We start from the raw sequence: 15158 nt of genomic DNA on the forward strand, positions 1-15158 counted from the left end.
GTGAACTGTCTAAATAAATACCGAATACGGCTGTATTATGTTCAATGAAAACTTGTGCAAAGTAAGTTACAAGCTGCAGTAGTTAAATGTTGTTTCGTTCGACCACTACAAATCTTGACAGTTAAAGACACATTGCTTCCAAAAAGGTGTATTTCCATGTTTGAAATGGAACATTATATATATATATATATATATATATATATGATATTTATTTGTATGACATGAGAAGATATTCCCTGTTGCCTAATTGTGCCAGTGCATGTTAAATCTTTACACACACAAATGATTAACCATCAGGTATTGCTTTATATTTTATCTGCCACTTTAAAAAAAGGGAAGTGACATTTTATTTTAGTGGATACATGAATATTTCACTTAATTTTTTTTTTAATTTTTTTTTTTACAATCACTTAATGTCCTCTGTACCGGCTGAAAAATATTTTGGAATGTTTTCCCTAATGGTTGGGTTGATTCTGGTCAATATAAACATGGCTCAGCTGCAGCTCTGTAGAGCTGAGCAGGATCATATGTGATGGTTTGTTCCAAGCATTTTTCAAATCTACTACATTCATTTAAAGTTCCACACTGTCTTTGTGAAAGATGTCTTCTTATCAAGTTCCTAATAACCCCATCCTGATTTTCTATAAACGCAAGCTAGTCATTTCTTAATCCCCAAAATCAATTTCAGTATTAGATATATAATTAAATCCCCTTTTTTACTCAGAGGTTATTATTATTTTATTATACAGTGTGTTGCATTTTACTAATAGACATTATGGCTCCATTGAGCTGAAGTAAAAAAGCAGAAAACTGCTTGGTTTGTTGTTTCTTTTATCATAAAATTATCATAGCATCGTTCAAATAACGGTGTAAACATTTCACATGAAATCCACAACATAAAAACTATTTTGTTTATAAAGTAAACATCAAGAAAAGAAACTTAACAAGTTTATTGCATTTACAGCTAAAAGTAAATTGAACATTACGTTTAAGTTGTTAAATCTATTACAAATAAACAAGATGTTCTCTTTGATACCAACTGATTCCTTACACATCTGAGCATGTTTGTCTAGCAGTTTTGGAAGTTTTCACTATCAATATCCCGCAGGTCCTGTCCAGCTAGATGGGGTGGGCTGGTGCATGTTATGTTGTTGTATATGGTGATAGTTGTGTCAGGTTCTTCACCCTCAGCGTGGGTCTCCACTTGCCGAGGTATCACCAAGGGATTCCTTAAGCTGTAGTTTCTGAGTGGGAGCGCACTGCAGTCACATCTCCATCGGTTTCCTGACAGCAAAAGCTTTTCCATGCCCTCGGAGAAATCGGGTACCATGCTTGTCAAAACATTAGCCCTCAGGTCCAGATAACGCATCCTTGGGAGGAGCTGTGTTGTGCCGTTCTGCATAAACTGTCGACATTCGTTGTTGGACAACAGCAAGTACTCCAAATTCTTGAGACCAGAGAAAGTATGGGGTGTTAGAACCTCTAACTTATTGAAACTCAAGTCCAATCCCAGTAGGCCCACTAGGTCCACAAAGCTTTGTCGTTCCACCACTGAGATGTTATTGTGCTGCAAAAAAAGTCTCCGTAGACCAGACAGTCCAGTGAAAGCTTCGGTTGTGATCCTTGTTAGGCAACCTCTGTCAAGATGTAGACTGTGGAGCTTTGACAGACCTTTGAAAACTTGATCTGGCAGACTGTGGAAGCAGCTTCCTGACAGGTTTATGACAGCAATGTGAGAGAGGCCTGTGAAACTACCCACTTGGGCCTCTTGCACTTGGTTGTGCTCCAGCTCTAAGACCTCCAGATGACCAAGCCCTTCAAAGATCCTTTCCCCTAGGGCTCGGATTCTGTTGTAGCTGAGCCTCAGCTCTTCTAGGTACTGCAGATCACGGAAAGTCCTGGGTCTAATTCCAGTGATGGAGTTGTTGGAAAGACGCAGGACATGAAGACTGTGCAGACCCATGAAGGTGTCTTCATGGAGAGACGTCAGTCGGTTGTTCATTAGATCCAGCCATCTTAGTGACTTCATGCCTACGAAGGCTCTGGGTACCACCGTCACAATCTGGTTCTGGGCAAGGTAGAGCTTCTGCAATTTAATCAGTTTAAGGAACACATTGGCTTTGATGACTCTGAGTTGATTCCCAGTCAGATCCAATTCTTTAAGCTCAACAAGATTCTGGAAAAGCTGAGGTTGTAAGTAAGCGAGTCTGTTCCCTGAAAGAACAAGCTCCCGAAGACCATGCAAGTCTTGGAAAACTGTCTCAGGTAGAACAGCGATTGAGTTCCAGCCAAGGTTGAGAAGCCACATATGTGAGAGTCCTGCAAACAGTCTCTCCTCAATACGAGCGAGCTGGTTGTTGTGCAGACTAATTGATGCAAGGTTAGGTGTATTTAGGAAGATTGTACCAGGTAACGTCCGCAGCCGATTTCGCTCAAGGTGAATATGCGCAAGTGACCTGAGCCCTTTGAAAGCCTGAGGGTCAATTGTCACCAGCTGACCGCTCTGAAGATTCAAAAAGTCCAGGTTAGTAAGATCCTTAAAAGATGATGCTGCAAGGGTGGTGAACAAGTTGCCATCCAGCCAGATTGAGTGACTGGATGTGGGCAGGTCGGATGGAACTTGCGTAAAGTTCCGAGCACTGCAGTACATGTTGAGCTCCAAACTGTAGTCGTCATGAAAACAGGTGCAGCCTTTAGAACATGGAATGGGTTCTTCTGTCACCCCAGCTGTGTCGGGGTCTGGCAACACCAGAGATGTTCCCAGCACCCACAATACCAACAGCACAATGGTGTGCATACCAGCTGTGTGAAGAATAACATAAAATACAAATGTCATATTTTTAAAAATTCAAAATACAGAACATGAATAAAAGGGCATGTAGTGATGGTCATGCAGTTTTATTGAGAAATTTTAGATTACTTACCGTTTTTCTGAGATGTCTTGATTTCAGGTAGACTGACAGGCTGTGAAAAACTGAATGACTGAACCTTGTGCAGTTTGTTTGTATGCTGAATGGAAAGCCTGCCAAGCCCCTCAAAGCTTTTTTTTTTTTTTTAAGCAAATGCACTCTGCACTTAACCCATGTCTGTCCCTCAGAACTCTCTTGCCTGTTTCCAGTCACTTTTTTTTTTTTAACTCAGAGTTGACTTTCTTTTGGTTTTAAACCAGTACCAGCTCTGTTCATTTCAATAAATGAAGTCGGTATCCTCATTTACAATATTGTCATACAGGCTGTCAATGGAGAACATACTTTATCCTTGATTAAAAATTGACCTTACATAGATAGGTCAACAAAAACTGAATGTGCAGTATGTACCTCAATCATGTTGAACATATTTTGCGTATCTTGTATTGACATTTTATTAAGGTATTCTTTGCAAGTGGCCTTTGGTGTTTACTGAGCCAGGGTCCTGTCACCGAGTGCACTTGCTGTAGATTTTAACTGATTGACAGTGGTTAAGAGATAAGAGGAACCCTGTGCACTAGATTGTTGACTGAATTTAAGACATTTGATTGCATCTTTTTATCATTTACTCAACATTTTATGAAAGTTGCCCATGACAATAAGATTACTTTCTACATCAAACTCAGAAATACACTTCCCATAAATTGTAAATTGCTTGCCAAGCCTCTTTTTTATATATATATATATATATATATATATATATATATATATTAAATCTACCCATAAGCACCATTTAAAAACTCCATAATTAATTCATAAAAACGTTCATATACAATGGCCATTACTGTTTCATTCACTTATTTGACAGAGCAACATGAGATCAGTTCCAGAGGACCATTCCGTAATCACATCTGTAATTGTAATGACTAACTTTCTGTTGACTCCTTTTCTGGGTATTTGGGTTCTTTTAGCCAACCATGAACTGGTCATGTTCTAAAGGACAACCAAATCCAGATAACAATGTTTGCTTGCACATGAATTTTATCGATCAACTTGCCAAGAGTGGATTCATTACACTTTTAAAAAAAATCTCCATTACTCTAAATATAATATCTCCTTAAAAGTGGTATCAGGTAAACTGGATAGTTAATGCACAGGTTACAAACAGTGGGCTTGCTTGTAAAATGCATTACATTTTAAATAATGGCATTTGGATTTAAAGTACTGACCTTTTTTTGAGATGTAGGATTCCATTCCAGTCCTGTTTAGCTTTAAATCTACAATCTATATTTTGAAAAATCAAAATTACATTTTGTTAGATTTACATGAGTAATAAGCAGTATTTCTCTAGTATCCTTTGTTTCCCTGTATCAGAATGTAGAATATTTTCTGATAACTTACATCTCCTTTTTAATATTGACTTTTAACGGCATGAGACATAACATGAAATAACCATTGTGTCCTCACTGACACCTTTGTAACAGTGTGTATATGTCACAAACCAAGGAAGCTTCATTTCACTAGTTATGTGGAACAATTCTGATCTCAACTGCAAACATTTTAACATCATGAGCTGATCGCCAAGGGAAATAATTTCTTTGTTGATAAATAAAAATAAAAATAAAAACTCAATGGTCTCCTCCTCCCAGTCATTTACATTGCTGTCCAGTTCATCAGTGTCCACTCTGCAGTCTTGGATTTTTCCTGCCACTAGAGAGTGCTGCTGGTCTTTTTTTTTTTTTAACAGGTTTGGGCCCAGCAGTTTTTTAGCTGTATGTGTGGATTCTTTGTTGTGCTCTCTTAGTTTGACGAAGTGCTAAATAGAGTATGACCAACAGAGGGATGCTCTGTATTGACATCATGCAACGACTTCAACCTTCAGTTAACACCAGAGCCACTAGAGTTCTTATTTTGTATTGCTATCAACAATTAAATGGTCGTGTAGTTATTATTGCATCATAAAATAAAATAGAATGTGTTGTTTGACAAACAGGGAAATACAAAATTACAGTTTTTAATTCTATACAAAAAAAATCAATCAATCCTAACACTGAGTGTTACCATAGTGAGCTATTTCTCCATAGTGTCTCCCCTTTCCAACACCTCTAATTGGCTCGTTCTCCGGCTCATTCCTCCAGGTTTGTCAGGTGCTGTGTGTCCCCTGAGTGTAGAAGAAGAGTCTTCATGGTTTTTGGGAGGGCCTGCTGCAGTGGCTGTGTACGTTTTTCTGACTGGGCTCCACCTCGCTTTCTGGAAGGACAAATCTGTCATATAATTCTGGACAGATTTTGTGCTTCGTCAGCAGTGGAGAACAGCCCTGACAGGCATGATGTCAATCTAAATTGGACGGATGCATGCTGATCAGTGTTGAAACCCATCATTTCGTGTCTCCTCTGCTATACCGCCGGCTAAGAAATGTCAAGGAACTCTTTTTTTTTTTTTTTACAAATTTGAAGGGTCCATTAAAACGTAAACAGTCAGTTAAATATTTGTCTTGATGTGTCTCTACAAGTCTTGTAGTACATCTCTTATTATTTCTTATTATTATTTATTGATAGAATGTTTGATTATTGCCTTTGTTCAACCTTTTGTCAAGTCCATGACATATCCATCTTAAGCTGATCTTTATGTTTATTGAGGACAACGAATCTGATAGGTGGGTTAAACACTTAGCATAAATAAATAATGTATATACCCTCAGTTGGAAAAATAATATCTTAACATGCCATCTGCCCAAGGAAATCATTTTTGAATTTATACCCAAACCACAAAGTATTTTTTATTTTTTTTTGTCATGGATCTACTTCCATACAAAACTGACTCAAATAATTGAGATAATGCAGAGACACAGAGGTTCAACTTAGTCATTTAGCCTTTAAAACGTAGGATTTTGACTCATGAATGCCCTTTGTTTTGAGACTGCTATCAAAGTAATTACACTCAATTCACAGTCAGCGCTGATTCTTCTGTTTCTTCTTCACATAATTAAAGGGAGACCTCTCCAGCTTCCCCCCAATATTTTCTCGCTTCTCAAACATAAAGTTTTTATTTCATGGTGAATAGCAGCAGGCTCAGTCAACAATGACATCCACTGGCAGATTGTTGGGCCATTATCCCTTCACTGAGCGAAGAGAAACATATCTTATTTGAGATGACAGCTTAAAACATGCTTGTTCAGTGGCCCTGCACACAGTCACAGCGAGGTGTCGGTGGTTCAGCAGTGCTCTAAACCCTGGTGCTACCTCAAACCCTTTGACAGACAAAGACCCTCGACACCCCTGCGCAGTCTATTAATAACACTCGAAGCTCACAGATAACTCGCTGCTCTCGAGGAGGAGAGATAATCCATTGCAGCATCTCGACATGTGGAAGGTGCCGGAACTCAGACTCTGATTCTCAATTGATTGTTACCACTGTGACTAGAACAAATCATTGAAGCTGATGACCCCATTAAGCTGTTTGATTATTTTCTTTTGGATGACTGAAGACGACTGCTGTCAATTCCTGTTTGGTCCATACATTTAAAATATGACCTGTCACTACTAATTTTCAGAAAACACCCGAAACAGGTTTGCTTGTTGTATATTTTAACAGAATCAGATTTTTTGGCAAATACATTTATACAGTGTAAGGAATTTGTCTTGGTGTATGGGTGCTAAACAATGAACAAAGAAATAAAGCAGAACTAGCAAGAGCGTAAATAATAAAATATAAGACACAATTAAAAGTATATAAAAAATAATTTGAAGATGTAAAAAATAATAAAAAAAAACCCAATGTACAAGAGGTCCCATGTAGGAGCTGTGCATTTGACAATGAGAACAAATTTATAGTGTCTATACATCTACTCAGTGCATGTAAAGAAAACGAGTTTGAAGTTGAATGAACGTTTATGTAACACATAAAGAAACAGTTCTAGCCTTCACATTTCTGTCTGTGCGACTGGTGAGAGACTGTTTTATGTGCAGGGAGGGGAGGAGCAGGGACATTGATCATGAGGCTGACATCTGAAGGGAAGAAACTGTTCTTGTGGCAAGAGGTTTTTGGTCCTGATGGACCGCAGCCTCTTACCAGAGGGGAGAGTCTCAAACAGTCCATGTGCAGGGTGAGAAGGGTCGGCTACAATCTTACCTGCATGCCTCCAGGTCCTGGAGGTGTACAGGTCGTGGAGTGATGGTAGATTGCAGCCGATCACCTTCTCTGCAGAGCGGATGACGCTGCAGCCTGCACTTCTCCTTTGCTGTGGCTGCAGCGTACCAGACTGTGATGGAGGAGGAGAGGATGCACTCGATGATGGCAGTGAAGAAATGCACCATCATGGTCTTTGGCAGGTTGACTTTCATCTGCTCTTCTTTCTTGATGGTTCAGCTCCCACAAGTCCACAACCATCTCCACTGCATTCAGAGCGTTAACTGGGAGTTGTCGCTGCACCAAGGTCACTAGAGGGTCAGCCTCCCACCTTTAGGCGCACTCATCCCCACCAGAGCTGAGTCCAATAGGGGTGGTGTCGTCTGTGAGTTTGAGGAGCTTGACTGACAGGTGACTGGAGATGCAGCTGTACAGGGAGAAGAGCAGAGGAGAAAGAATGCAGCTTTGAGGGGAGCCAGTGCTGATGCTCTTCCTGTCCAAGACATACTTCTCCAGCTTCACCTGCTGTCTCCTGTCAGACTGCAAGTCTGTGATCCACCCGCAGGTGGAGTCAGCTGGGAGACCTTGTCCTGGAGCAGGGCATGTTGACATAATACATCAAAAGGTCTTTACAATGCAGTGTTTATATAATGACAATCCCGTTTCTTAACATTTAAACCAGGGGAATCATCTTTTTGCAGTCCAGAGGGAGGAAATGGAAGGGGCTGTGGCTCAGTTGGTAGAATCGGTCCTCTCATAACCAGAACATCAGGGAGTGGCGTTCCATCCCTAGCTGCTGCAGCCACGTGTCTTTGGGCAACACACTTAACCCCAAGTTGCTCCCACTGCTTCGTCTGCAGCTGGCTACGTATATGTTTGAATAATTACTTTACACAGCGACATCTGCCATCAAAGTGTAAACAGGCAGATGTGTCCTGAGTCCATTTTCATGAAACATTTGAACATTTAAGGAATCCTTAACACGATTCCTGTTTCTATTATATCTTCACTGGTTATTCAGCACATAAACTGTTGCTTTAGTCTTATATTTCTGACGTGTTGCATCATGTTGATGCTTTCCTGTTATGTGCCTTCTTTAGCCCCTCTGTAGCTCATACAAAGTATTGCCTGTTCATCTAAACACCATGTCAACCGTATTTCAGAACAACTTGGTTAAATAAAGTTAGAAGTCCCAGAAATCCTAATTAATTACTGCCGAGTGTTGTAAACGACTGAAACTGTCAATATCTTGGCTTTCAGAAAAAAACAAAACCATTTTTTTCTAATTAAACACTTTAATTTTGTCTCTGTATCCGCCTGTCCTGTGAAGGTTCCCCAGCGGATTTCTTGCGTGGATAAAGCGTCTCACTTCGACGAAGAACCTTGAGCACACAAGTATAATGTCAGCGTTTGAGGTGTGAAAGAAGACGGGTAAGAGGAACTTCATACATTTCCCAAACGCAACAAACTGTGTCTGACATAGCTGCCAGGTTTTGAATCATAGAGGAGGCATGGACCCATTGAAAGCAGCTGATGAAACCAAGGAGAAAACATTTCTAGCCTCTTTCATGTTTTTCATTTTGTTTGTTCATTTAATGAGACCATCTTTTATTTGAAAGCACATTTTATGGTTTGTTTATGTATCATTTTTAACCTGGACTTTTCATTTCTTTTTTTTAAACTGTTGTGTCAGGACATAAAAAAAATCATTTTAGGAGGTTGACTCAGAAAAGGGCTGATAAATGCAAGGCTACATTCTCATGTTGTGATCCTTTTCTTTTGCCATACTGTGCAAAGAACTTCTCCTTCTTTTCATAAGCCCTGCACGTCTGTCTGAATTCCACTTTCAAGGCTGAGCATTTCAGTTCCCTGTACAGCTGTGTCCAGGAGAAAAGTGATCCACTATAGCAGGCCAGGTATGTTACATCTTCATATCTAAGCCAAGCAGGACATGCATATAGACACGACTAGACTCAGTAGAGGCGGATTCAACCTTCTGTTTCTACATTGTGTAAAATGAAGTGTCAAGCACCTCTCCTTCTTTTGGCCATGATGCTGAAGTTTGAAACGCATGGTTCGAAGAAGAGCAAATCCCAGACGCCGAATTTAACCTCGCTTCTGCACATCAACTTCACAAAACAACGGTGAAATAGTGACCTTCAAAGGGTTTGTCAGTATTTCACATCATCTTCTTTCCCCCTTGGGTGGAAAGTGTGAGTTGTGTCTGGTCGATTTTCATATCCTCATATCAGTCTGATGCAGAGATGATGAAGACGATTATACAAGCATACTGGTTGAACTAAAGCGTGAGAATCACACAGTGTCTGTATCCTTCAGGTGATCCTCAAGACTTCTTTACATTCCATGTTTTCTGGAAAACTTCATATATTTCACAGTAGTCATCTCCTCGGTACACAGCAGTTCCTACACCTCTGTTTTCATAGTCCATGGGGGGTCAGGGAATCCCTCTGATGGGGTTTCAGCATGGTTTGAATAGCTGTGTCAAATATTAGCTGTGACAAAGGCATTACTGATAAACATCATATTTTCTCAACCCTTGTAGAGATTTCTGATAATCTTTATACTGTACGTCTTATGACTGTCTCACTGCTCATGATTGTTTTATACTGAAACAAAACGAAAGCAAATCACAGGATGGTCTCTTCTTTGGTTGCCAACAGACTGTCCACCTTGCACTGTATGCTTGTCACATCATACCCTTGACGGTTCTTGTCCATATAGTCATGTTCATAGAAAGAGTTATCTATGCATAGAAATATCTTTTATTTCAGTTAAATGCATAAAAATCTATGCAGATTCTTGAAAATGCACGTTTACCATCAAGTGACATCTCAACCGTTTGGTAGAGGTCAATATTTCAAAAACTGTGGGGTCTGTTCAAAAATGTTTTTTTGATTGTTGTTATTAGTGCCCAAAGGAAATGAAAAATATGAAGACATTTCTTTTCATTGCTTGGTTCTTGGTGAGGACTTTAAAGGGTTAAAGTGACCTCAGGAATGACTCACGACGTTTTAAAGGTTTTATAGTTCAGATCTAAACTTCAGTTACTGTTCATCCTTCATGCCTTTAAAGGGATTAGTTAAGCTTAGGAAAACATTTAAATCGTACATAAAACAGGGGGGGATGCAGGTTTCTGTTGCAGTTGGTGTGCAGCCCTTAAAAGAATTTCCCCCCGGAGACAATAAAGCAAAGTCTAAAGTCTAAAGTTTATGTTGCATATTAAAACCTATTTTCCGAACCCTTTTATTGTGAAATGAATGTTTCGTAATAAAAGGTGTTTGGAGTCCATCATAGATTGCATGGGGATGTGTGTTATCAATGTGTAGCCCCGAGCTGCTGCTCTCAATTTGGGCCAGTGGTGTGAATAAACATGGATAGAAGTGTAGGTTAATAACAAAATAAATAAAAAGTCACAGTGCCTGCGGGATAAGTCAAATATTTTTATAGTCGTATCGTTGTTTTTCTTAGACTGGAGCCTAAGCTCATGTACATTGCTGTGTTTTATTGTTACAGTACATTTACGAATTTAAGAATGTTAAACTTTTCTCATTTATGAGAAAAGGGATGTCTTACAAACTCACCACAAGTCATTTTTATACAGTAAAATAGGCCTGTCCTTAAGTAGTAAATCCACCTTAAGCTCAAACAGTACCAGGAATTCTAACATGACTCCATACCAAACCCATCAGAATTCACTACTCATAATTTGTTTGTTTAGCAGTCCATCAGTCATTTTGCTCCAGAAAAAAAACAAAAAAACAAACGTGTTTTGATTTCTGGCAACTGCGATATTGTAACTCTGAAGAGATTTCGCTCTCCTTTATTGCATAAGATTTTATTTCAACTAAAATCCTCAGATTCTGTTCCCCTCTGAACGAAACATCTTTGCATAAAAAGATAATGTGCCCTAATACATGGCTCTTTGTTATGCATTAATCTCGCAGAGCTTGGTCTAGAATGTTTTAGTGGAGTTAGGGCCTCCATTTCTGGAGGCATGATGAGTTTTTCTGAGACATTACTGCTTCGCAGTAGCTGAGTGTTTCTTTGCTAGAAATTTTAAATAATCTATGTTATCATTTAATATACCAGTTAGCCATTGAATATCTTGTTTTTGATAACCAAAACTCATTATTTGTATTTTTTCTTTCTTACTTTATGAAGAAATTGTTTTTTTTATTAAACATCAAGTTTACATGCATGGGTAAACTTGATGGTTGCATTTCCATTTCCATTGTTATTTCATGCATGTCTGGGTGTTTCTTTCATGTGGCTACGTTAAGTTGTTTTAGCCCACATCTTCCCATTGGCCGCTGGGATATGCTTTTGGAGGTGAAGCCTGCCCTCCATGGGTCTGATTCTCTTATATGTTGCATGACAAGCTTTGCCCCACGCCTTCATAAATCCATAGCCTTTCATCGGTAATGGATATAAATGGTAGGCATAGGTTGTGTATTAATGGCTTAAGTGAACAAATAACTCTTAAGTGTACTGTGTCATTGAAGCCGGTTCTGACTTTCTTGAAAAAATTAAAACAAATAAAACATGAGACAGACATGCAAACAACCCCAAACATAAAAAGATTTGCTCTTTGGTAAGTCGTTCTTCCTCTTTTGCAGGGCTGTATTCCTCCAAACTATACTTGCACTCTCTGTCTTCTAATATTTCTTGGTGTTTACTTGACCTCTGTTAGATAAGCAGCTCTGTGATAGTCTTAAATTGAGCAGTAAATATTGAAGTACAAGTGGGTTGAATACCTTCTTGTGAACAAATACTGTGACCAATGATGGGTTGAATAATTGAATAATGCAAATCATATCACTATTGTAAACATTTTGAGATTAGGAAAGTAATCATAGTATCACCAGTGCCCAGAAAACGGCCCCTATTCCAAAATGACATGTCCTCTCTTCCTGCCTTGTGCAGAACAAAACACTTTTCCATGTATGCGATGGACACATCTCTCAGAGGAGCTCCACATTTCACATCTATATGTGCCTCCTTTCACAAACTCTCAGATTTTTTTGCTTTTGTAGTGGCACAGTGATGTGTGATATGTTACTGCACATTGAAAAATGGATTAATTCGGGGCATTGACTGCCTATTCAGACCCTGCTGCTATCTATTTACGTGTAGACATTTGCTCACAATCTTGCTTGAAAGCGGCACAGTGGAAATAAGAACTATTGATGCCTTCTCTCCTTTTAAATGAGCCTAGCTCCCTATGGACTTTTTCTGATTGAATTCCTTGGTTAGAAAAGAAACACTAACAGTGTTTGTAGATTGGAACTTACACTGCTTCTGTTTTCCATGAGGTTGCAGACTTTAAAGGAAGAATGTGCAATATTTTACACATACATACAGCAGTATTATTGTTTCAAGTATATCTTCTGTAAACGTCTCTCTGAGTCATGACTGTCCACAATGAGTAAGAAGTGTGAGTCCTGCCAGCTGTATTGTTGTTGGAGCCAAGTTTACAACATGTTCACATGTACAGGACTTGAGTATAAAACTGTTTTAGTCGAAGACAAGAGAAAAGAAGAGGAACATAGTCCCTGTTTATGTAAGTGTGCTAACATTAGCCTGCTAACACAACAATGCAGGCCACTGGTAGTCACAGCTTGAGTAAAGGACAATTTAGTCTGCCGCTTGCGCTTCATGGTATTCAAGTATATTGTGTTGTAATTCATAACTCCTTTGTACGAGGGCAGAGGCTTTAGAATAGCCGAGGGGTCACCAAACAGGTTTCAAAAAGTGGCACATACTTCCTTTAATATGAGGGTTATGTTAGGTTTCTTTTCTTTACATTTTCTTTTTTTTACAGTTAGTGACTCGAGTTGAATTAAGCCTCCCTGGTAAAAGCTTGTAACACTTCAAGTTTTATAATGTGGGCTTGGTAAAAGTTGTTGGTATAGTCGGAATTTGGACGGATCCACTGTTTGTACTTTCATGTATAAAAACCCTGAAAAAAAAAACATGTAAGGAGCGAGAACTGAAAACGTAAATGGACATTATATCTGATATTCATTACGTTTCTAGAATTGCACTTTAGTTTGGAGCTGGCATGCAGAGATGACTTGGAAAATGTAACGTATTTATGGTATAATTGTGTTCATCGATGATAAATCCACCCTCACTTTGAAACCAGCAGAGTCAGCGGTCCCATTAGCCTGCTGTGGGTGAAATTGATGCTTAGGTTGGAACACACAGAGAGTCTTCCAGATGAAGGTTTGCAGAATTAATGAAGACAGTGTGGGTTCATATGTATATCCGCTGTGTAGCTATAAGCGTTTGTTTGGCCATTCTGGAGAAAATAACATATAATCCAATGCCTAATGTTTCCACTACTTTTGGTCTTTCGTGGACTAATGCCAATTAAGACTTATTGATATTAATAGCTAAATTTCACTCCCATATCTCTCGTCCTCCATGTCAACCTATCAGTGATCCAACTTAAGAGAAGTTACTTCAAACTGAAAAAAATTACTTAACTTTGCATTAATAATTATACCATCACATTGTATCTGACATCAAAGACATTCAGAGTTATGAAGTTCTTCTTTGCAAAGGGGTGCCCACCCTCTTCTTCTTTGCTGCTCGTCTTCGCCTCCTCAGCAGAAGGAGCAAGGACAGGGCTTTCTTCTAATAGTGGACGGCTACAGTGTGTATCAAATAAGTAGCTCTGTTTCCTACCCCGCAGTGAGCACATATGTACATGCTATCTGAAGGAATCTTAATGCCACAAGAGGCTGAAAGAATCCTTGCTGAATCATTCATTGATGAAGCTGAATTTTTGTGCATCTGTGCACCAAGACAAAGATAAACCATGCAGGGATCAGGGAGCAGAAGCCACTTAGGAACCCTGCAAAGTTTACTGTCCTTTTTTCGTTGGTGGAGGTGGAGTCCTTACCCATAGATCCTTACTTGTGATTTTTCACACACCGAGACGTGTCTTTGCCCCTCTGTCTGACTGAATTAGGTTATTGTGCTGATTTATTTTCCAGAGGGAACCACCCTGATGGTAGGAAACATCATTTGCTAATTAACAAGAATGTCTCCTGGCGTTTTCAAGTTCTCAGAGGCTTTCTAGAACCAAAACTTCTGATAAAAATCACGTCTGTAAACAGGAGAAATTAGTTGGACAAGTGCATAATGTATTGACTCATCAAAGTAGTGCTAAAGTAGGCTAAAAGGCAGAGTATTCTAAAGTGATCTCCTGTGAAGTGTCTGTGGTTATTGGCTACAAAAAGGATCTATAGATGCGAGAGTTAGTGTTCTGCTCTTTATGGATTAGAGGGCATACTCAATGAATTTTCCTATAGTGAGAAAATTGTAACAAAAAATAAATCTTAGAACCATACGTTTTCTAAGAGTTACTCCTTAAAATTAAGAGCAGATCTAAGTAGGATAAAAAGTTTTTTCACAAAATATCTTAGCCTATAAGAGAGCTCCTAATGTGACAAACTGTTAAGATTAGTGAGGAGGGTTTTTAAGGAGCTTACGAATTTCTGAAGCAGAGGAGAAAATGGCAGAAAGACAAAGCGATAGGAGACATGTAAGGTTATCACACTGCAGGGATCATGAAGAAGATTTGACAGACCCCACAGTGCAACGATGAAATATAACATCATTTGAAGTGGTCACAACAATAACATATTCCATTATAAATGCAAAAATGCAGCTGTGATACCATTTTAATTTCCTTCCATGCCAAACATCTCTAAGAGTAAACATTTAGTCATTGTGTCATCACAGTCAACAGTGTCAATCCCTCCTCTCGAATAAGATAAACGTTTCTGTCCTTGCATTGGTCATATTTGCTCTGATTATGTTCTTAAATCACTCCTGAGCCAGGATTCCTTACTTATACAGCTGTGGTCAAACGTTTACATACACTTGAAAAGAGTCTTGAGTTTTCAATAATTTCTACAACTCTTATTTTTCTGACATATGTTTCTATGTATACTGCTTTTATTTTATTTTTCTTTAGATTCCCAATGCAGATCACATAATGCAGAGATACATCTCTAAGGCTCTGAAGATAAGCGTCCACAGTAGATATTCAATGGAGGATGACCAATGCAAACTTGCAGGGCTCCTATCAAA

At 39.0% G+C, this 15158-nt stretch overlaps 1 protein-coding gene across 1 annotated transcript; it reads right to left on the reverse strand.

Annotated features, from left to right (window-relative positions):
• Nucleotides 1-814: 814 nt before the first annotated feature.
• On the reverse strand, nucleotides 815-3014 carry igfals (insulin-like growth factor binding protein, acid labile subunit). Its single transcript, XM_079367201.1, has 2 exons — nucleotides 2925-3014; nucleotides 815-2802 (listed from the first exon to the last, which is right to left on the reverse strand). The coding sequence occupies exon 2, from the start codon at nucleotides 2795-2797 to the stop codon at nucleotides 1070-1072; it is 1728 nt and encodes a 575-aa protein (XP_079223327.1). The 5' UTR covers nucleotides 2798-2802; nucleotides 2925-3014; the 3' UTR covers nucleotides 815-1069.
• Between the last annotated feature and the right edge of the window lie 12144 nt (nucleotides 3015-15158).

Source organism: Symphodus melops (genome assembly GCF_947650265.1).
Source record: "Symphodus melops genome assembly, chromosome: 17".
Taxonomy (NCBI): domain Eukaryota; kingdom Metazoa; phylum Chordata; class Actinopteri; order Labriformes; family Labridae; genus Symphodus; species Symphodus melops.

Bases quoted from the DNA above. Each gene is read 5' to 3' on its own strand.
- igfals (XM_079367201.1), bottom strand. From the start codon at position 2,797: ATGCACACCATTGTGCTGTTGGTATTGTGGGTGCTGGGAACATCTCTG.